The sequence below is a fragment of the Kuraishia capsulata genome, genomic scaffold (assembly GCF_000576695.1).
Source record: "Kuraishia capsulata CBS 1993 genomic scaffold, Kuraishia_capsulata_scaffold_1, whole genome shotgun sequence".
NCBI classification, from domain to species: Eukaryota; Fungi; Ascomycota; class Pichiomycetes; order Pichiales; family Pichiaceae; genus Kuraishia; species Kuraishia capsulata.
In genome coordinates this window covers 2,247,904-2,269,990 of record NW_019172950.1, presented here as the reverse complement: position 1 = coordinate 2,269,990, position 22,087 = coordinate 2,247,904, and the positions used below count along the sequence as shown (strand labels likewise).

The 22,087-nt window shown below is 45.2% G+C and overlaps 8 protein-coding genes across 8 annotated transcripts; 4 read left to right on the top strand and 4 right to left on the bottom strand.

The window, feature by feature from the left end:
• Positions 1 to 895: 895 nt before the first annotated feature.
• On the top strand, positions 896 to 2,863 carry KUCA_T00001225001 (uncharacterized protein; the record flags this gene model as incomplete). Its single annotated transcript, XM_022605842.1, has 1 exon — positions 896 to 2,863. The coding sequence occupies one exon, from the start codon at positions 896 to 898 to the stop codon at positions 2,861 to 2,863; it is 1,968 nt and encodes a 655-aa protein (XP_022457270.1).
• Positions 2,864 to 2,870: 7 nt separating this feature from the next.
• KUCA_T00001224001 (uncharacterized protein) lies at positions 2,871 to 3,212 on the top strand (the record flags this gene model as incomplete). Its single annotated transcript, XM_022605841.1, has 1 exon — positions 2,871 to 3,212. The coding sequence occupies one exon, from the start codon at positions 2,871 to 2,873 to the stop codon at positions 3,210 to 3,212; it is 342 nt and encodes a 113-aa protein (XP_022457269.1).
• A 1,499-nt stretch (positions 3,213 to 4,711) lies between these two features.
• KUCA_T00001223001 (uncharacterized protein) lies at positions 4,712 to 9,298 on the top strand (the record flags this gene model as incomplete). Its single annotated transcript, XM_022605839.1, has 1 exon — positions 4,712 to 9,298. One exon carries the CDS (start codon positions 4,712 to 4,714, stop codon positions 9,296 to 9,298), a length of 4,587 nt encoding a protein of 1,528 aa, XP_022457268.1.
• A 417-nt stretch (positions 9,299 to 9,715) lies between these two features.
• Positions 9,716 to 10,921, bottom strand: KUCA_T00001222001 (uncharacterized protein; the record flags this gene model as incomplete). The annotated part of the gene is made up of 1 exon (XM_022605838.1): positions 9,716 to 10,921. The coding sequence occupies one exon, from the start codon at positions 10,919 to 10,921 to the stop codon at positions 9,716 to 9,718; it is 1,206 nt and encodes a 401-aa protein (XP_022457267.1).
• Positions 10,922 to 11,757: 836 nt separating this feature from the next.
• On the top strand, positions 11,758 to 13,458 carry KUCA_T00001221001 (uncharacterized protein; the record flags this gene model as incomplete). Its single annotated transcript, XM_022605837.1, has 1 exon — positions 11,758 to 13,458. The coding sequence occupies one exon, from the start codon at positions 11,758 to 11,760 to the stop codon at positions 13,456 to 13,458; it is 1,701 nt and encodes a 566-aa protein (XP_022457266.1).
• Positions 13,459 to 13,564: 106 nt separating this feature from the next.
• Positions 13,565 to 14,638, bottom strand: KUCA_T00001220001 (uncharacterized protein; the record flags this gene model as incomplete). The annotated part of the gene is made up of 1 exon (XM_022605836.1): positions 13,565 to 14,638. The coding sequence occupies one exon, from the start codon at positions 14,636 to 14,638 to the stop codon at positions 13,565 to 13,567; it is 1,074 nt and encodes a 357-aa protein (XP_022457265.1).
• A 362-nt stretch (positions 14,639 to 15,000) lies between these two features.
• Positions 15,001 to 16,533, bottom strand: KUCA_T00001219001 (uncharacterized protein; the record flags this gene model as incomplete). The annotated part of the gene is made up of 1 exon (XM_022605835.1): positions 15,001 to 16,533. The coding sequence occupies one exon, from the start codon at positions 16,531 to 16,533 to the stop codon at positions 15,001 to 15,003; it is 1,533 nt and encodes a 510-aa protein (XP_022457264.1).
• A 2,200-nt stretch (positions 16,534 to 18,733) lies between these two features.
• Positions 18,734 to 21,127, bottom strand: KUCA_T00001218001 (uncharacterized protein; the record flags this gene model as incomplete). The annotated part of the gene is made up of 1 exon (XM_022605834.1): positions 18,734 to 21,127. The coding sequence occupies one exon, from the start codon at positions 21,125 to 21,127 to the stop codon at positions 18,734 to 18,736; it is 2,394 nt and encodes a 797-aa protein (XP_022457263.1).
• Positions 21,128 to 22,087: the final 960 nt, after the last annotated feature.

The window sequence follows — 22,087 nt, the reverse complement described above, 5'->3', positions numbered from 1 at the left end:
GGTTTATACAATATTTTGATACATAACTCAAAATATAGTTCAAAAACAGCTCTCCACAATCCGCTTGACCCTTACCGCAATGTCTACACCCTTGTGTATGTTTTTCCCCTTTGGGAGCAATTCTGAATCTCTCGAGCCCCACCTGAGTCGTGCGACGCACCTACTCTCCTCCTATCAAGACCTGCACCCCGTATGTGAACCTGCCTTGAAACCGGGAGAGGAGATTAAATTGAAAAAAAATTTGATCAACCGATAAAAAGGCCAACAACCCTCTTTTGTGTTTTCACTTGTATACAAGATCAGGCTTCATCTGGATACTTTCACAGTGATCGAAACAAAAAGGCAAAAACTGCTTGACGTTGGTTGCTCCGTATCGTGTTTCCAATCCCGATTCCTTTCAAGGTCTCCTATCAGCAATTTTTGCGTCCGGGAGTCTGCTTGCTTGAAACGAGCGGTGACCAGCCATATCGATCACTCCTGATCCTCACCAAACCATCAGAACTGGACTTTCCAACCAGACACAGACCATCCAGAACTAATTTTTATTGGTCTTTTGCCGTCTTTCGCCACTCTTAATTTATCTGTTGCTGGTGGTGTCATTTCGATAGAAGGGGCTTTCATTCTCACTCTGCACTACCATTTGCTTTTTTGGCTTGTCAAACCGGGAATCACCCTACAAAAACGCGCAGGTGATATCCCATTCATCATCCCTTTTTTTCTTGCTAACGCTGTCTTTCTCGATACAGGGGCAAAAAATTTGGGAGGAAAACACTGTCGGTTTTGTGATTTAGTGTTTTTTTTCTACCCATAGGTTGCTGGTTATACTCAACCTACCTACCTATATTGCTGCTTCCGAAACAGTCCGGGAGGTATTGGGACTGCTTATACAACTAGCATGCCTTACCTCGGACCGAGAACCTTCGCAACAACCCCACTTACCATCACAAACCTCGCTTATCTCAACACCAAACTGGCAAATCAAAATGAAACCATGGGAAACTCAGACTCAAACTCCACACTAACGTCTCTGCAATCGTCCACGCCGCTTTCTCCGGACTCCAGCGCTAGCTCTTACGAGGATGATAAGACCTCGGTGTTCTACCAAGACGACAACAAAACCGTCGTGATGCCCAACCCCATGACCAATGGTTCTTCAAGCTCCGTTTCTACTATAGTGGGCAACCGGCTAAAGCTACGCCATAACGACGAGAACGAAGAGACTGAAACAGAGGATGAAACAGACCAGGGCGAAGGCTTGCTGGACCAGCCTTTTCACCCACTGCTGAGAAAGAAGTCGGGCGAGCTTGTAAAGTCCTCGCTGAAGCTGCCAGATTTGAAAAGGAGCAAGTCGATGCCCTCCACTTCCAAATCAGTACGGTTTGCACCTGTCCTAGAGAAGGTGAAATTCTTCGAAAAGGCAGAGAAACCAATTGCGGTTTCTACGGACAACTCCCCTGTTTCATCGCCTCCTCCCATTCAGCACCGTCCCACATGGGAGTTTGAGATTTCGAGCGATTCGGATCAGGATTCTGATTCCGGTCTGGCTTCCTCGGACCAGACGGAACGTTGGGAAATCGTCCATAACGATGTTCCTTCCAACCAGATATTCAACTTTGCCAAGTTCAATGATCCGTACAAGAAGATCATCCTTGAGAGTCTTAGATTGGGTTCCAACAAGGACTCACTGATAGGGTTTGTGTACGTGAAGAACCTCGCGTTTGAGAAGAAATTGACCCTTCAGCTGACGGTGAACTCGTGGAGAACATCTCAGACGATTGACAACGCCAATTACATCTCTTCAAACCACATCTTCAACTACTCCGGCAACGAGTCTTACGACAAATTTTCTTTTATTATCAAGTTTTCGGAATTGCTCAATGCCGGCAGCAACATCGACCTGGAGTTCTGTATCAAGTACGAAGTTGGCAATGACACCTTTTGGGACAACAACAACTTAAAGAACTATAGAGTCATAGTGCACAAGATTACTCCGGTCACCTCACGCGGTACTGGTAGCTTCAGGGAACATGACTATTTCCACCTGGTGCAAACCAAGTACCCAGGAGATGAGGACGACGACGAATTCGAGCTCGACAATAAGAACAAGTTGCTAACAGACGTGGAGTTTGCACCAAAGTGTAAGCCGCGTAACTCTGATGTGTTCAGAACGCGCTACAACTTTGATCCTTTTTCTAACTACGACATTGACGATTCGTACTTCTCGCCTCCATCGGCTGACAAAACTGCTGCTGGGCCTTCAAAGTCCGCTACTGCGACTGCTATTGCTAACGCCAGTGCCAGTGCCAATGCCACTGCTAAGAGGACCAGTCTTGGTACTGCCGTTTCTGCCAACTACTACAATGGGTCAAAGGGCAACAAGGCCTCCTCTCCTGGACCGGCGTTGCCTCAGCGTCGTTCATATTCTCATCATTACCAGCTGAGGAAAAATAACTCTGCTCCCTCTCTGGTGAAGCTCTCGGAGTCCATTTCGAAGATGGACCTGGAGCAATCTCGCTCCTCTTCGGATCTGCAAAAGTGCAAAAACGAGGCTGGTTCGAGGGATGACTCTCCCTCCACTTCGCAGCCCACCTTGCAGCCCACCCCAAGCCTGATCACGAAAGACAGTCTGGCCTCCAGAAGAAACTATGATCAGTTTCTTCAGGCCTACTGTTTCTATGGGTCACCTGTTCAATCCCCAGGAGAGACTTCCCCAGTAAGTTCTCCGCAACTCCATCACCAGCCGGTGACATTTTCGTCATCGCCATCCGCTCCATCCCATCTCCATGAATCCACCTACCAGTCACCTTCGTTTCTGAGTGGGTCGTCTTCATTGGATACCCCAAGGGAGATTGCTCTTCGCTGAATTTTCCATGATATTGTTTTTCGTTGATTGCATCTTTCGTTTACTAATTCCTCCCAGCCTTTCAGATCAACTATGCAGAAGCTCCTCTCCCTCTCCATCTATCACATTCATCATATTTCAAGGGCGCGGTTTTTCTGTCATTTTTCTGAGAAAAGTTTTTGTTCATCTCTGTCATCACCATCGTTATTTTCTGTATATTTGTTTCGTTTGTTTCCCATATCATTGCATCACACTATGGGAGAGAGAGACTTTGACTGTTGATCTAGGGCTGGAGGAAGAACATGCACGAAGCAAAAACTGTTTCACCGAGACTTTGCTAAACGGGAGCGATTTATGCCACTCGTTGTGATTCGCTTACCAAAACAGACCATGTGTTTGTTTTGAACGTGATTTATAATCACTCGCTCTCCTTACTCGATTCTATTTATCGTTGTTATTCTTGCTACTTAGGTTATCGCGTATCGCTATCACCTTGCGTACCTTTTTGTTGTTGTTGTTGTTTGCTTTTGCTTGCTATATATATTCATAAACTCACCATCCAGAAATGGTATATGCCTTAAGGAATAATTGTAGGTTAAATAAATCTGCATGATATGCCCGTCGAATCGCTTGTCTAGGTATAACCATCTGTGGCGCATGTTTATCTCCGGGCGTCGACTCGGCGATAAAGCCTCGTTTCCTGGGCCCTGCAAACGAGCAGATTTGGTGATGACTAAAAGGTCATTCTACAAGATCCCCCGACGTAAAGGGCTCTTTAGGCTTGGGACCAAAGTCGTGATTTCGGTCAATTGTAAATATATACCCAGTCTTGTATCTGCCCTTCACCAAGTCCTGGTCCAAGTACAAGAAAACGTGCAAGAACTCAGGATTTATTTCAATTGGTAGGCATGGTCAAGTGCCTTTTCCCACCTGTGAAATTGAGCAATTAACTATATCTCTAAGACCCTTATAAATTCAATCGGTCCAGTCCGGATGATTTGAAATCCTCTGAAATATTTGCTCTCTCGCGTTCCCCTGCAATTTCTGCCCTACTTTATACGAGACTGCAGCCCGGGCCCAAGCTGGAACGAGGGAACGAGTAAGAGATTGGGGCTCGGTGCGATTAAGTACCCAATTAAGGTTGGAGTCACCGGCGTTATTCGGGGTCGTGCGCGAAAAACTTTGGGGTCCAATCGCAGGTCAAGACTGGCGCTAAATAACTTCACCTGGTCGCTCAAACAGAAGAACAAATACGAGCAAAAAGTAAATATTTTAAGCGGTTGTGCCGACTCACAAACTGTGCCTCTTTGTACCTTGCAACAACAGAAACCATCGGACGCAGAACATGGACCCCGAGAGTTAATCCGGTGAAAACAAAAAAACCTAGCTCCCCAGCCGGATCCGGAACCTTAAAATACCTTCCGAGAGACCGAGATTGCTAAAATTCCCCTAACTCCACACGCTTCCAGCGTCCGAGCCTTGATTGCGCTTGGCAGCTGTGGCCGGGTGCATCTTCTTTCCGAATTTCCATTTGGTTTGTTTTGGTTTGCGTAATCGCCCAGTTTAAAAAAACTGCCGGTATATATACTCTGCCATCGCTTCCACCAGTTTTTCTTCTTGAAACAGCGCCAACTTTACGCCGCTACATTATTTCCCCCTATACCCTGCCCAGGTGGTACTTATATTACTTCGATCTTATCAGGCTGAAGTTAGATTTGTAAACCCCACTTCGAAGTGTTTCTGGTCTATTTCAAAACAGACCAAAACGTTTGAAATTCGGGCTATTTTTTGGCTGTTTGTGTTGCTTTAATTGCTTGAAGCTGCAATAGGTGAATTGTTCAAACTCTTAGTTTATCTTTAAGATTAACAATGGTTTCCAGTGATACTGATTCCATTGTGGTCAAGTCCGACGCTGGAAGTGATGTGGCCTCTTATCGTGGTTTCGACGCCACCGCTGATGAGCAGGTTCACGACCTCGCCAGAAAGCTAACCAATGAAAGTGGCCATTTGTCGCTTTTTTTGGCAGACGGAAAGCCAAGACCTTCGGTTGTTTCCGACAGTGCTCATTTGGTGAGAACCTTGTCGACCATGTCTAATGTGCCTGGTGTTTCCACCTTCACTGAAGGTGAGATTGATTCCCGTCTTGACCCCAACTCCGACGATTTTGACTCCAAGCTTTGGGTTAAAAACTTCAGAAAGCTCATGGACAATGATCCAGACTACTACAAGCATACTTCCTTGGGAATTGCATACAGAAATTTGCGTGCGTCTGGTATCGCTGCAGATGCCTCGTACCAGCCTACCATTCTCAATTACCCCTACAAGGTGGTGGAAGACTTGTACAACAAATTTGCTAAGGAGAATCCTGCCAGATTCTTTGATATCTTGAAGCCTATGGATGCTATTATGAAGCCAGGTTCTCTTACTGTTGTCCTGGGTAGACCAGGTGCAGGTTGTTCCACTTTGTTGAAGACCATCAGTGCTCAGACCTACGGTTTTAAAATTGCGCCGGAATCTGAGATTTCCTACGACGGTTTCACCATGAATGAAATCAACAAGCACTATAGAGGTGAAGTTGTCTACTCTGCTGAGGTGGACAACCATTTCCCTCATTTGACCGTCGGTCAGACTCTGAACTTTGCAGCTGGTTTGAGAACTCCTCAGAACAGAGGCAATGGAATCAACAGAGAGGTGTACGCCAAACATATGACGGATGTTTATATGGCAACCTATGGTTTGCTGCACACCAGAAACACCAAGGTTGGTAACGACTTAGTCAGAGGTGTTTCTGGTGGTGAACGTAAGAGAGTTTCCATTGCCGAAGTGTCTCTGTGTGGATCTGCCTTGCAGTGCTGGGATAACGCCACTAGAGGTCTGGATGCTGCCACCGCTTTGGAGTTCATTAGGGCCTTGAAGACTTCTGCTGTTCTTTTGGACACCACTCCACTCATTGCCATCTACCAATGTTCTCAAGATGCCTATGACTTGTTCGACAATGTCATCGTTTTGTACGAAGGTTACCAGATTTACTTTGGTTTGGGAACAAAGGCTAAGGATTACTTCTTGCGCATGGGTTACGACTGCCCACCAAGACAGACCACTGCCGATTTCTTGACTTCTTTGACCAACCCAAGTGAGAGAGTCGCCAAGCCAGGATTCGAAAATAAGGTGCCAAAGACACCTAAGGAGTTCTCCGACTACTGGCGTAACTCCCCAGAGTTTGTGGAGCTTACTGAAGAGGTTGACGCTTATATCCAAGACCACAAGGTGAACAACGCCACTACTGAGTTTTTGGAGAGCAAGGTTGCCAGACAATCCAACCACACCAGACCTACCTCCTCTTACACTGTCTCGTATTCGATGCAAATCAAGGCTATTTTGAGAAGAAACTGGTGGAGACTTCAAGGTGATCCTTCGATTACTTTGTTCTCCGTTATTGCCAACACCATCATGGGTTTGCTTCTATCGTCTCTGTTTTACAACCTGCCTGCCACTTCTGGATCCTTCTATTACCGTTCTGCCTCGCTCTTCTTTGCCGTCTTGTTCAATGCCTTTTCTTCGCTTTTGGAGGTCATGGCTCTGTTTGAATCTAGACCCATCATTGAGAAACATAAGAAATACGCATTATACCATCCTTCCGCAGATGCCATGGCTTCTATTATCAGTGAATTTCCTCCCAAGCTTATCACCGCTGTTGGTTTCAACCTCGTTTTCTACTTCATGGTGAACTTCAGAAGAAACCCAGGTAGGTTCTTCTTCTACTTCTTGGTGAACTTTCTTGCTACCTTGGCCATGTCTCATATCTTCCGTTCTATTGGTTCTTTCTACAAAACTCTGTCTGAAGCCATGTCTCTTGCAGCTCTGATTTTGCTTGCTCTGGTTATCTACACTGGTTTCGTGGTCCCAACCCCAAGTATGCTTGGCTGGTCCAGATGGATCAATTATCTGGATCCAATTGCTTATGTGTTTGAGTCCTTGATGACCAACGAGTTCCAAGATAGGCTTTTCGAGTGCTCGGCTTTCATTCCTTCCGGTGAGGCATACTCCAAGTACCCTAGTGCTAACAAGGTGTGTTCGTCTGTGAGTTCCGTGGCCGGAGAGGACTTCGTCAACGGTACCAAATATGTGAACGCAGCTTATGCCTACTACAACAAGCATAAGTGGAGAAACGTGGGTGTTGTTATTGCCTTTGTCGTCTTTTTCCTGGGTGTCTACCTGGCTATCTGTGAGTTATCGAGAGGTTCTTTGCAGAAGGGTGAAGTCTTGGTGTTCCAGTCTTCAACTTTGAGAAAGCTCAAAAAGCAAAACAAGCTCATCAACTCCGATGACCCCGAATCTGCCCTTAATGGTGAAAAACAAGCCTCTGTTATTGAGGAAACTGGTTCGACCAGTGAGGATAAGGGAGGAGCTGCTGTCAAGCTTAGTGCCGGTAAGGACATTTTCCACTGGCGTGATGTTTGTTACGAAGTGAACATCAAGACCGAAGTGAGAAAAATTCTGAACCATGTTGATGGTTGGGTTAAGCCAGGAACTTTGACTGCTCTTATGGGTGCTTCTGGTGCTGGTAAGACTACTTTGCTTGATGTGTTGGCCAACAGAGTCACCATGGGTGTTGTGACTGGTTCTATGTTCGTCAACGGTCGTTTGAGAGATGACTCGTTCCAACGTTCTACTGGTTATGTTCAGCAACAAGATTTGCATTTGCAAACTGCCACTGTAAGAGAATCTCTTCGTTTTTCGGCCTATTTGAGACAACCTGCTTCGGTTTCCCAAGCTGAGAAGGACGAATATGTTGAGAATGTCATTGAAATCCTGGAAATGGAGAAGTACGCTGATGCCATTGTTGGTGTTAGTGGTGAAGGTCTGAACGTTGAGCAGAGAAAGAGACTGACCATCGGTGTTGAGCTGGCTGCTAAGCCTCAATTGCTTCTGTTCTTGGACGAGCCTACTTCTGGTTTGGATTCTCAGACAGCCTGGTCTATTTGTCAGTTGATGCGTAAGCTGGCTGACAACGGTCAAGCTATTCTGTGTACTATTCACCAGCCTTCAGCCATCTTGCTCCAAGAGTTCGACAGATTGTTGTTCTTGGCAAGAGGTGGACGTACTGTTTACTTCGGTGATTTGGGTGAAAACTGTACTACTCTGATTGACTACTTTGAAAAACACGGTGCTCATCCATGTCCTCACGATGCCAACCCTGCCGAGTGGATGTTGGAAGTCATTGGTGCTGCCCCAGGTTCTCATGCCAATCAGGATTATCACGAGGTGTGGATGAATTCTGCTGAACGTGCGGCTGTTCGTACAGAGCTGGCTACCATGGAACATGAATTAGTCAAAATTCCAAAGGATGATTCTCCAGATGCCCGCAAGGAGTTTGCTGCTCCACTGTGGTTCCAGTACACCCAGGTCACCAGGCGTGTGTTCGAACAGTACTTCAGAACTCCAACTTACATCTGGTCCAAACTTCTTCTTACTATCATCTCTGCTATTTTCAATGGTTTCTCTTTTTTCAAGGCTGGTCTCTCTCTCCAAGGTCTTCAGAACCAGATGCTTGCCATCTTTATGTTCTTGATTGTCTTGATGACTTTGACTCAGCAGTATCTGCCAAACTACGTCTTTCAACGTGGTCTATACGAGGCCAGAGAACGTCCTTCAAAGACCTTCTCTTGGCTTGCATTTATTTTGGCTCAGATCACGGTTGAAATTCCATGGCAAATGTTGTGTGGTACCTTGTCTTTCTTCTGTTGGTACTACCCAGTTGGTATGTATGAAAACGCTGTTGCCACTGATACCGTTCACGAGCGTGGTGCTTTGATTTGGTTGTACATCGTCGCTTTCTTTGTATATGCTTCCACATTGGCTCAATTGTGTGTTGCTGGTATGGAGATTGCCGATAATGCCGCCAACTTGGCTTCCCTGATGTTCACCATGTCTCTCAATTTCTGTGGTATCTTGAAATACCCAAGTGGATTCTGGATTTTCATGTACCGTGTCTCGCCATTCACCTATTGGGTGCAAGGTGTGTTGAGTACTGGTGTTGGTAAATCTAAAGTGACTTGCTCCACGTCGGAGTACGTCCATTTCCCACCACCAAGCGGAATGAATTGTGGTGATTACATGAAGGACTATATTAGTGCGGCGGGTGGTTACTTGCTGGACGAAGATGAGACTTCTAAGTGTTCGTTCTGCTCTACTGCTTCCACGGATGTGTACTTGGCCTCGGTCAATTCTTACTACTCTCAGAGATGGAGAAATTACGGTATTTACATCGCTTTCATCTTCATCAACATATTTGGCACTGTGTTCTTGTATTGGCTGGTTAGAGTTCCAAAGTCCAAGAACAGAGTCAAGGACGAAGCCCCTTCCGCAGAAGAGGAGGAGCAGAAGACTATTGAGAGACAGCTTTCAAGAACACAGAGCAGAAACTCCAAGAAGTCTAGAAAGTCCATTATCTAGATCCAACAATTGAATTATATAAACTCATAATCAACTCATTCAGTATTGTATATGGATTTTATAGACATTATTCTTTACGTGTGTAGTTGAAAGCAGTCTATATGGTCTTTCATAATACCGGAGAACATGGTCCAGCCACCCCGTATATGCCGAAGTCGGTGGTTCGAAATGGCAATAGTCCAAGCTCCATGCGTCGATCAGTTGGCTTGAAAGCGACCGGTAGTGGGCAATGCTGTTTCTCGACTCCTTTGATTTAGCCGGTGACCATGCACTTTCTTGCTTGATGCATATGCACCTCGATTGAAATTGTTACACGGTGAAATCGAAAAGCTGAATCTTCTTACGTTTTTTGTTCTGAATAATTTGTCATATATGCGCAGGCCTGAAGATCAGACCGTTCGGCGCATATTCTACATTTCACCCAAAGCACCAGAAACCGTTGTTTAGCCATACGGTTCCCTCTGCAACACCATCTTTGGCGTAATCTTTCATCATTGCCAAAAACTTGGTATTGGAAGTGTCCAAGCTCCAGTCGTTACCCTGTAGCTTCTCAATGATATAGCTCTGAGTATCGGGATCTTTCGCATGTAAGTCTGCCGTTGTGACCGCAAAGGTGTAACCCTTCACAAACCCCAGCTCTCTAAAAGGGTACTCGTCAAAGATTACATGCAGAAACTTCTGGATTCTGTCAAGATCATCATCCAAAAGCTCTGATTCTGTGGCAACATCCAAGTTAGTGAAAAGCTTGTGGATTACAAGCTCCTCGTGGTGGAGGTCGCCAGAGACAATCACAAAGGACTCCTTGCCGTTACTGTGCTTCAGTCTAAGTCCTGTGTTCTTCAGCTCTTTGTGATGCAACTCGGCCACACACAAATCTCTGTTGTGACAAGTGTAAAATGTTGGGTTATCTAGACTCATAGACCTAACATTTTCGTCGTTGAGTGAGTCGTTGACATATGACGCATAATCGGGGTCTGCAAAGAATTTAACCACGTCTTCATCAAAAGCAATTAGCTCGACGGTAGTGTCGCGGAAACCAGTCTTGACATCATCAATGGTATACGTTGATACCTCCTCTGCTTTGTATGTGAGCCAGTTCATGTCTCTAAAGGGTACAAACCCAAATCGCGCATAAAAGGTTTGAACGGCTGAATATAAAGTCCAAAAATACTTCTCTGAAGGCTTTATATGTTTCTTGATAAAGTCATCCGTATCTTTGTTGTTTGAACCTGGCACTGAAAACTCATATGATCCCACAGTTTCGTACTTTTTGATACATTCGCTGATCAAATAGTCAATGAACCCTCTCTTCCTATACTCTGCTTTGGTATGGACGAAACTCACCAACAAGTTGGTATACCCGTTGTTACCCCTGTGGTAGATTATTCTGAAAGCACTGACGACCTCACCATTTGCCGGGTCCAAAATGTAAAATTGGTGCCAAGGTACTCTTTTCTGTAAGGCGATCTGGGTTTCGTGTTCAACGAACAACTCTGATGAGAGCTTCCCAGCAAAGGGGTTGGAGGCATTCTTGAGGATCTTTTGAAATATCTCGATGTTAGACCCAACGGTCTCCGAGTTGATCTGCTCAATTGGGTAATTCTTGTAATTACTGAAATCCATTATTCTTAGTCTTTGCTAAAAAATCCTAATTGTGGTCCGTGCCGTAATTGTACACAAGCCTCGTAATAACCCGAGGATGCATTAGGGAACTTGCATCCGAGATAGGCAACACACGCATTTTTCACTTTCAAAGCCTCGGAGGCTGGGTCAGGCCGATGAGATAACGTCCCAAGGATTTCTTATCGGCCTGGCTGAGACAGTAGTGAATATACCCCATTGCTCGGGGAGCATCGCAAATAAATTGTTGTAATTGCACATTTAAGCCTTATCTGAGGATCTGTGGATCTTTGTAAATCCTCGTAGATCCCTCAATTGTGCCATCATGGTCCCAAAGGCGAGGACAATCAATTGGCTGAAACGGATGTTTTTTCCGAGCAACGATAACACCCGATAACGACACCCCAGCATAATCTCCCAAGTTCCATTTGCAACCGTGACGCCAAACGTGCTGTCACCATGCGCCTCGGTTAAAACATTTCCTAACCCCAAAAAAGGCCCGCGTCTGCTGGTTACATTTCTGGATAGGTCGTAATCCTCAGGACTTGCATGCCCTGATCATTCAGGGATCCCCGTGAGCTGTACATGCTGGTCCTTGCACAAGGTGTAGAATAGCCCTGAATTTCTCCTGATCTGGATATATTCCCAATGTGGGATGTCAATCTACTCAATTTAGACATCTGGCATGTGTTGCGGATGTTGGCTGTGATGTTTGCCTCGGTTTGAGGCCATTTTTCACAGGAATGGTCTGAGTATAATCAAGTGCATAAATACATGGGGTCCCCCGCCTTTTACTTTTTTTCGGCCCCGATAAAAAAGCACAAGTCGCACGAGTTACCATGAAGCTCAACACATTGATAGCGGCCGGTTCCTTACTTCTGGCAGGTGTCACCAACGCCGCACCTCTTCTCTCCAAGAGACATGCAGGTCCCATTGGAGATCTCAGCAAAAACGCCCAGGATTTGTTTGACGCATCTCTGGAGTTTCAGGACGGATTCTGGGACGAAGAAGCTGGTTACCTGGTTACCGCGGATGCTGACTTGGTTGGCAGATACGATAGTCGTCAAACTGCATGGTACTCTGTTGGTCTCGTTGCCAGAAACGATAAGGGCGATATCGAGCGTGCTGAGAGAATTTTTGCCAATATTTACAAGGGAATGTATAAGGATCCAACCAAAATTTGGTACGGTATTATCCAACAAGCTCCTGATGAACCTACTCCTCAAGAAGGTGTCTACGACCCATCTCCATACGGCTCTTACGACTCCAATTGGAGAGACTTCGTGGGCTCAGCTTTCGTGATTCTTCTTGCAGATTACAAGGAGAGACTCAGCGAGACTGGGGTTGATCTTGTCGAAAAAATATTGTGGCTTTCTGCAAAGGGAGATCAGTACCGTGTTGGTGGTGTTGATGGTGATAACCTGTATCCATGCTACAGCAACCCATGGTTGATGAGGGTGATTCTTCAGTCGTATGCAGGTTATTACTTCAACGATGCCAACATGACCACTTGGAGTGAAACGTGGGCCAAAGAAGCCTATGATTTATACAAAATGTACGACACTTTCTCCGAGTTCAATTCACCAACCTACACCGGAGTTGCCATGTGGGCCTTGGGCCAATGGATCAAATACGCTCCAGCATCTTCACCACTTCCAGGATATGCCAAGGAAATGTTTGCCGATCTCATGGTTCTCACCAAATCTTTGTACAACGCCAACTTGAAGAACTTTGCTGGACCATGGGACAGGTCCTATGGCTTCGACATGAACCTCTACTTCTCCATCACTGCGGCCACCGTCTGGGGTCTCGTTGGAAGGGAATATGCTCCAATGCCAAAGCAAATTTCAGGAATGTACCACCAGGCCGATTTCGGAATTGCGCATCTGATAGCCCTGGGAATTCCTCAGATTGAAGACCTGGTTCCGGAGGCTACTCTCGAAGCCTTCAAGAAATATCCGGGCCCAACGTCTTTGGCAGTCCAGGCCTTTTCTCCACCGTTCGACACTTACCCAAGAAACATCAGTGTCTGGAGCAATGATCTTATCACCATTGGCGCTGAACAGATAAGCGAGCTCAAGATCGGAGGACCTGCAACTTCCAACTATGCCTTCAACCCAGCTGTGATCCAGTGGTATGTCCGTGAAGGAAGAAGCGGTTACATCACTCTTTGGGCTCAGGAATCTGTAATCTCGGCAACAGCAGGTGAAGGTTACCTGGACATCACCTACCCCAATGTTACCACATCTCCAGGTTACGATATCGGATTCTCCTTCTCGGTCTCTCCATTCGACATCTTTCCTAACGACAACCTCACCACCATGACTTCGTTGCCTGGTCTAAAGCTAGAGATCTCTGGAAACGTGAACACCAGCAGTGAGATCTTTGAGTACAACATCGACCATGATGTCCACGGTTTCTGGTCCTTTAACTCCACCTGGTTGATGCCTTCTGACTTCGAAGGTGTTCCACATATTCACATCGACGTCACCGAATACCCAACGTCGAAGAATGTCACCTATTCGCTTTCTGACTTGTAATTGATACGTTTCGGCCGGATGTTCCATGTTCACTATGGCTTCCACATTGCGGTCTTTCGATTTGTGGAAACTAACAATATATAACCAAAGAACTGTTTTATAAACATCACTTTTGCACGCCTGAATAGTACGTCATGTTACTTATAGGAGCTCCAGCTGGGGCTTTCTCGGAGAGCTCCAAAAGCTCCTTCGTCAGAAGCTTTAGCCTCTCCACTGACTCCTTGGAGTTCTGGAAGCTGAAAGCAAACCTGAAACCATAAGCTTTGATCTCATACTTCTCAGATAATTTGGCCACCAAGTTTGGATCAATGGAGTTGGCCTTGGGATCGAAGAAAACAAAGTTGGTGTCAGTGGGACACTCCAATTTGATCCCCAAGGACACAGCGTAATCGGCGAAATCTTTAGCCAAATCATGCGAGTACTGTAGCTTGGGCAAATTCTCATCTATAGCAATGGAGGCCATGCGTGCAAGAAAACCTGACTGTCTAATACCACCACCGTTTTGCTTCTTGAAGTGATTGGCCTTCTGGATGAAGGCTTTGGGTCCCACAAGAACAGATCCAATTGGAGCTGCCAAGCCCTTGGAAAGACACAAAGACACAGAATCAAAGTATTTTGCAATATCCTTGATTGACAGGCCAGTGGCCACTGAAGCGTTCCAGATTCTGGCTCCGTCCAAGTGCAACTTGATCCCGTTACTCTTGCACCACTCCGATATTCTTTTGATCTCCTCAATTGGGTGGATTATGCCATGAATTGTATTCTCCAAAGAAACAACTTTTGTAGGAGCCCGGTGGATGTCGCCATCCTCGATGAAGTTCTCGACGACGTCTTCCAAAGTGAGATAGAGGCCATTGGAAGGCTTCACTGGAGACACCATGGCCTGCGAAAGAGTTGCCAATCCACCAGCCTCGTGAACATACACATGAGCACGATAATCACACAAAACAGTGTGCGGTGGTTGCAATAGTTGAGTTCTGAGACCGATCTGGTTGGACAACGTTCCAGAAACACAGAACAAGCCGGCCTCATGACCGGTCAATTCGGCTACTTTTTGTTCAAGAGCAAGAGTGTCCGAGTCCTCATTGTAGACAGAGTCACCCACACTGGCCAGAGTGACTGACTCTATCATAGACTTGGTGGGCACAGTCAAAGTATCACCTAGAGGGAGGGTTAGCATTAGCAAGAGGACGAATAGACAAAGACGGATAAGCGCCGAATAGCTAAACCATCAGTCATATCCCATGAAAAAGGTCTTACTTCTAAACTCGTTGTGATTCTCTGGCAATGACATTATGGTGATGTTTGTTTAAAATTCTCGCGCAAAAGAATGATCAAACAGGAGGTTAAGTTACTTCAAGATAATATTACAAAACCTCCCAGTATTTTCTGTCATCCCGATACGGGTGAGCAATCAGACTGCCATTATAGATACGGGCCGTTAAACTCGAATGCATGTACATGCGTACAATTGACAACCTACTTCCAAATAGATATTTTGATAGTCCTGTAATGAGAATTCCGACTCAAAATATGTTTGGACTATTCCAAAGGTTCAGTGACACTAGACTTTGGTGTCACCCCCTCCTCCTCCGGCATCACCTCCTCGTATGTCTTATCCTTATCAATCACACATCGACCATTCACGTACACCTGCCTCACATTCCTATCATCCCCGTTGAAAACCCATCTGTCGATCATATCCTGGAACGTGCTCATCCACTGGGGGTCGCTCTCTGAGCTTTTCTCCAACTTGGGGGTCAGGAAATCAAACAAATCCACGGGACTGTTTTCCACCTCCAGATCAATCAGTTGGCACTCCCATTTCTTGCCCACATCGAAAGACCCAATCATGTCCTGAAGTCCCATTGCTTGGGCTCCTCCCTGAGTTCCTAAAAACAATACCTCATTCACAGATAAGGTGTCTTTTAATTCTTTTGTCTTCATAGCAACATGTCTCGAAACCATGTGCGCATGTCTTGCAGTAGCCAAAATCGACGCAGAATAACCCCCAGAAATATCCGTTCCCAGCCCAACTTTGGTGCCATTATCCAGTAACCATCTTACCTTGCATTCACCACTTATGAGACAACTGTTTGAAATCGGACAGTGCGAAATGGCAGCTTTCCTCTCGTTTATGAGATCAAGCTCCTCTTGCGATATGTATATACAATGACCCAGAATCGCCGAGGACGTCAACAGATCGTGGTAATCATATATATCTGCATAACTCTTTCTCTCTGGGAACTGTTCCAGAATTTTAGCAGCTTCAGGCCCGGTCTCAGACATGTGATACTGCAGTGGAAGATTACCCACTTTGGCTATCAACCCCAGCCTTTTCATGTAGTCTCCAGAACAACGGTTTGCATTTCTCGGAGTTATTATCGGCTTAATCAAATCATAGCAGAAATCTCGGTTGGATATATGACCCATAACTTTGTACGTAGCCTTGACTCCCTCTTCGGCACTTTCGTCGGTATAATCCTTGTGAGCGCAGTCCATGCAGCTCCTTCCTATGTATGCGCGTTGGCCATTGGAGTAACAGCAATCCGCAAGCAAGTTTGTGGCATCGACATCGATCGTCGCATAATATGCACAACAAGTGGTTCCATTCGCGAGTGTTCTCTTGACCACTTTGTCGTAGACCTCAAAACATTTGTTCAGATCAGCCCCGAGAAGCTTCTCCATGGGAAATGTGTACTTTAATAGCCAATCCACAGTAGTTGAACTGCCAAAAACGCCGTTATTCGGAAACTGTGGTGCGTGAATATGAGTATCGATAAATCCGGGAAACCAGAATTTGGATACTTTCGAAGTATCATCCATGGTATCGATACATCTTATCTCGTCTCGTGGTAGAGACGGATTAAGTGCCATAGCCTCTTGAATAGGAGAAGTCTTCAAAGGAGACGTCTTGATATAAACTATCACTCCGCTCTTATCAACAGCTATTCTTGCACCCAGAAGGACCTGGAGTTCACCCAATACGGGTGTATGGACGAAATTACCATGATAGACGGTGAACGTCAAGGGTTTCTTTGCCTTTGATTCAAGCAAATTGGGGAACTGATACATGACGATTACCAAGTACGATCTCCAAAATGATGATCAAGAAACGGCACACCTTTTTTAAATGACTAACTGGATAATTTGGCTTTCTAACCTAAAGCCTACATTTGTACTCGAAAAAAACCTGCACACTGAACGAGCGTTAGAAGTGTGGAAGTTTATCTGCGAAAGATGACAAAGCCGAACATACCACATGCGCCGTCTCGGAGTTGGCAAACAATCGAATATCGGCAGGGCTTTGGTTTTGCGGTAGAATGTAAATCTCTCAAGGTCTATGTAGAGTTAATGAACATTTGATCATCGCATTCATCAACGGGTTCCATGGTGTGTTATTGGGTTTCCTGTTTGGTGCGTTTGGACCAAAAACTGTCGTAGAGAAGCACCGAAATTGGGTTGATCGGCTTTAGCTCGACCGGAGATGAGTAGACATTTGACGTCTCTTTGAGATTGCTCAAGAGTGTGACGGGAATTATTCCGGCTAACTTTTTGCTCGGGTTACGCGATTGAGCCTGCTTGAGAGAAAATTCTCGGATTTGACTAACATGGGGCATGTGATTCTAATTGGGGTTTTTCTGATAAGCATCTCATGCAAACCATTTTCTGTCATCCCCATAGTTGGCAGGCCAGGCTTAATCACGACCACGCTAGTTGCATCCTGCTTTGTCGCTATGACTCGTTTGTTGTTCCCCAGATGGCATAACAGAAAGAGGCGATCACCGGGCTAGTTTATAAAAATATCGCCTGATATTCCGATCCTTCCCAAGTTGTTTATTGCCAATTGGCAGGTGTCTGATTAATGTCTGCACGCATATCTCTGCGAGCCGTTCTGCATGATGCATGATCATGACTCTATGATTATGCTGCTAAAAGGTCGCAGTTGGGTTCAAATCTCAGAAACTCAACTTGAGGTAGTCAACAGACTTTCTTAAGATATTTCGGAAATTCCGACCCACCACCCAACTTTCAAAGAGACAATAAGCGTTACTGGTGGCCCCAGTTTGGCCACTGAGTACCAGTTCATGGATGCATGACTGATATTAAATGCCTGCAATGATCATTGACTAGATTTTGACGTTTTAAGAAATGATTGTGAAAACGAAAAGAATTATTGGTTGACAATTCTGACAACATAACTTGATAATTTTTTCGTAAAAAATCAAATTCTAGAAAATTATCAAATATCTCAGAATCATGCAACTTGACAGCATGTGCGGCTCATTGCTTTAACATTTGCCATTAGTCGATTCAAACAAATTCTGGTGGATAAATAACAATCAATTGGGTATATCGGGCATATGAACGTCTGTGGAAAACTACTGACTTTCCAAGCGCATGAAGGTGCTCACGAAAGAAGGTCTTACCCTGGGTCTCGCTCCACGCACTATGAGCTACTAGATCACAGCTTCCCAATTTTTTGTGTTTTTTTTTACAATATATATAGAGCGAAGAATGCTATTAGCAAATATGGTTAAAACAAATTGTCGATAAGCAAAGCGAGTACACTGCGTTGGAACTCACACACTCAACGTATGCCGCCCGAAGATCGTCCATAGTCCTCCAATCAAGATTGTTTCTGGCTTTCTCAGTGTGTTTGTGTCCTAGGTTATTACACACAGCTCACCAATCCCCATATCTGTAAATAGTGGCATCCAGTTATCAGAGTTCTCATCCTTACTTGGGGCTGTTGCTGAGGCAGCGGTGGTGGGGAGCATTTCCGTGTGTTCTTGAGACAAAGATTTTCGCGCCAATTATTGAGGAGAATGTCTGGTCTTTTTATGCCTCTCTCTTGCATAGCCGAATTATTATTATGATCTCCAAATTGTTTCAAGTTGGGCGTAAAGCGATCGGGAACTTTGAATTCATTCCCGTAGAGTCACAGCATTGTGCCGCCCCAATGCGGCAACTTTCATGGGGCATATCTACGCATATCTAACTCCAACCCAGATCTCTAGAAAACACGAAGAAACCACAGCCACAAGCAAAGCTTTAAAAATAAAGTGGCGGAAAACTATGTGAAAAAAGTGAACAAGCTAGTATTAATATCCTTTGGTTCGTAATCACTTGTTGTGATTGGCCGTATGTTTGAGATTTTGGATTTTGAGGTCTGGTAGACACTCAATTCGTTTATATAAGATGGATTATAAGCATATGCAACGAGAATCAAGGTTTGTAAAAAATATATACTGAAAATGCCCTATGCATGCTTTCACTTCTTGGAGTCTTCTTTAAGGGTGACAATTCTGTTAAGCACAATCTTGTCATCCGTGGAGTCTTTGTCCAAACAGAAGTAACCTAATCTCAAGGCCTGGAACCTGACGGTTTCAGGACCCTTCTTCTCAACAATGTTGAATTCAGTGCTTGGACTTTTCAAGTTAAGAGGAGACCTGGCTCTGATGTCGAGGAAAGCAGGCTCCACAATTGCATCGTGGAAAACTTCCTCGGATTGGGGGTTGATGTCACTCAAATAGCCCTCTGGTACAGAGGATGGATTATCACTCTTAAACAACTGCGATTGGACTCTCAGTTCCGAAATCTTGATAGCCGAGCTGCTTGGCACCCACTGGATGAATGTCTTTGGCTTAATTGGCTCATCCTTGTTGTACTTGGCATGAATCAGCGTGATTTTTCCAGACCCGTCTTTCTCAACGGAAGTGGCAGAAATTGTGTATGGAACCTTGATAAGACCAACGCTCTGGTTCAGAGCCAGTCTGAAATATTCATCATCAGCTTCCTCCTTGAAATCAGATCTTTCAATGAAAAAAGTCTTACCAAGACTTATCTTACGATCACCCAAGTCTGCATTTCCTGGCTTCAATGGAATTTCAACCTGTACCTCGAAATCGTCCTCAACGTTCTCCAGAACCACCTTGACTGGATCAACAATCATCATCAATCTTGGAGTAGTGGCATCCAGATACGCTCTGACAGCGCTCTCGAATCTCACTGCCTGGATGTTTGTGGTCGAAGTAGTAACACCCAAGGTGTTGATGAAAGACAGAATAGCCCCGGGAGGAATACCTCTCCTCTTTATGGCTTCCAGAGTATACAATCTCGGATCATCCCATCCGCGGACATATCCTTCATTCACAAGCTTGGCAATCTTTCTCTTGGACATGATGGTACCTGAGATGTTGAGTCTTCCGTATTCTCTTTGAGCAGGTCTGTACACATGCAAGACATCACACAACCACTCATACGATTCCCTGGAAAGGTAGAACTCGGTGGTACACAGAGAATGGGAGATATTTTCGAAACTATCCACCAAACAGTGAGTGAAGTCGTAGGTTGGATAAATTTTCCACTTGTCACCAGTTCTGTGATGCGTTGCATTTAGAACTCTGTATGCCACAAGATCCCACATCTGGGGGTTAGGAGACTCTAGATCTTGCTTCATACGAAGAGTAGCCTCTCCGATCTTGTATTTTCCTGCCTTCATGTTTCTGAACTCTACCAGACTCTCCTCAATAGGTCTGGATCTATGAGGACAAGCAAATCTTTCTCCCCCCATATTACCATCTGCCTTCAAACCACGCTGAAGTTTAACTTCTTCGGCGGTACAGTGACAGACATAGCCCTTATCCAAAGAGATCAGCTTCTCAGCCAAAGCATACAATTCGTCAAAATAGTCCGAAGAGTATGTGATCTTCCATGGCTCAAATCCCAGCCACTCGATCATCTCCAAAATACTCTTGAAGTATCTCTCCTCTTCGGCCTCAGGATTTGTATCGTCATAACGGAGGTAACAGTGTCCGTTGTTGAATTTCGCATATCCAAAGTTGACCATAATCGCTTTGGAATGTCCAATATGCAAAAATCCATTAGGTTCTGGAGGGAAACGCGTGTAAACTTTACCTCCTGTGACTTCGAGATGTTTTGGCATCAACTCAGGCCACATCTGTGGGTTCTTGCCTGGCTTGTGCAAGTCACCCAGGAAACCTTCGTTAAACATGGATCTCTTTGCAGAGGCCACAGGCTTTCCACCTTCTGCGTTAGCCTTGGAAGTCTCCAGAAAATCGCCAAGATGCTTGTCGATTAAAGGCTTGAACAGACTTGGCTGAGCCCACTTCAATTCGGGAACCTGTTTCACCGAAGACATCAACCAAGGCAGTTTCTTTGCTCCCTTAGTGTTCAACTCCTCCTTGTTGTCTTGCATAAACTTGACAATTTCAGCTTCCACAAACTCGGGAGTTAAGGAAACACCAACACCAGACTCAACTTCCAGTTCCTTTCTGGTGATCTCTGGGTTGACATTGACTGCCTTGACTCCTTCAGCAACCTGGAGGTTTGTCAAGATTCCACCAGACACAATAAATTCGGCCAACCAGACATACTTATTATCAAAAGGAAACGACTTGATCGACGTTGAAAGAGAGTGCAACAATGCCAGTTTCGACTTGTCCAAAGGTGCGGTGACGTCCAACTTCGACACTATCTGCTCCAAAGCATTGGCCACTTTCTTGTTCTTAGTGATCTCATTAACTTTCGAGTCTTCAAACCCGATCTTCTTGAAGGCTTCACACAATTCAGCAGACATGCTTGCGTGGAAGTCTATGGTTAAGGTTGTGTTGTCCGCCTGCAACAGAAAAAATGAAGCATTCATCGCATCTCAATCCAGGAAATGATAGTGCCCCGATCAATTCTGCCAAAAGATTCGTGTTAGGAGCACGGTGCCCAGTATTTGAGAGACGCACGCCTCGCTATTTTTTGTCTCAGAGCAAACCCGAGGGTCCAACCGGTTGGATCCGAGGGACAATCGTGGGAAGCATCATTTGATTGGTGGATAACGCGAATGGCGAGATAAACGCCAGTTGCACCCCACTTCCACTATCTCTAGAATTTATGCTAGGTCGGGCAAGTCTATAGCGGGGATGGTTCAGGCTTGCCTAGAAGCCCTTTTTGCGTAGCCTTTCCAGAAGCGCCCATTTTATTGTCTCATTACCTCCAAGATCCAATTTGATCCATCGTGATCCCGAAAGGAGTAGTGTACTATTGTGAGTCGCGCTGGAATTGAGCGATTTTTTTCGCTGGGCCTGAAAAGATTTTCTTAGGAATTATATGGCCCGCGCTGGTCATACACGCGTACTTTTTTTCTTTTTTTTTCTTTTTTCACTAACTGGACTTTTGGGCCAGGCAAACTATTCAGTTGAAGTCAACAGACCCACCAGCAATTGTATATATTTATTGGAAACTTCGATTCCGCAACCTTATCTATGGTTACTGCAACAGAGTCAGGCTACTCAGTGTGCACTGGCCAATAAGAGATGGATAGATTGAAATCTTCACGCCCCACGCTATTTTTCGTGGGGCCTCGCCCCGAGACTTGCTAAGTCTTATCTCTACTGTGAAAGTTGGGGTAGAAACCGGAAGCTGAATTGGAAAGCGCAAGCCAGAAAAAAAACAAAAACGAACACGAACACAAGAAAACTCACCAAGATGCCAGAACTGGCGAGTAATAAATAGGCGTAGAGGCTAAACCATAAAAGAGACATATAAATCTTGCTCTCATAATGAGAACAGAGGGCTTCTTTTCTTAGTTAAAATCACAGTTTTAAACAAACGC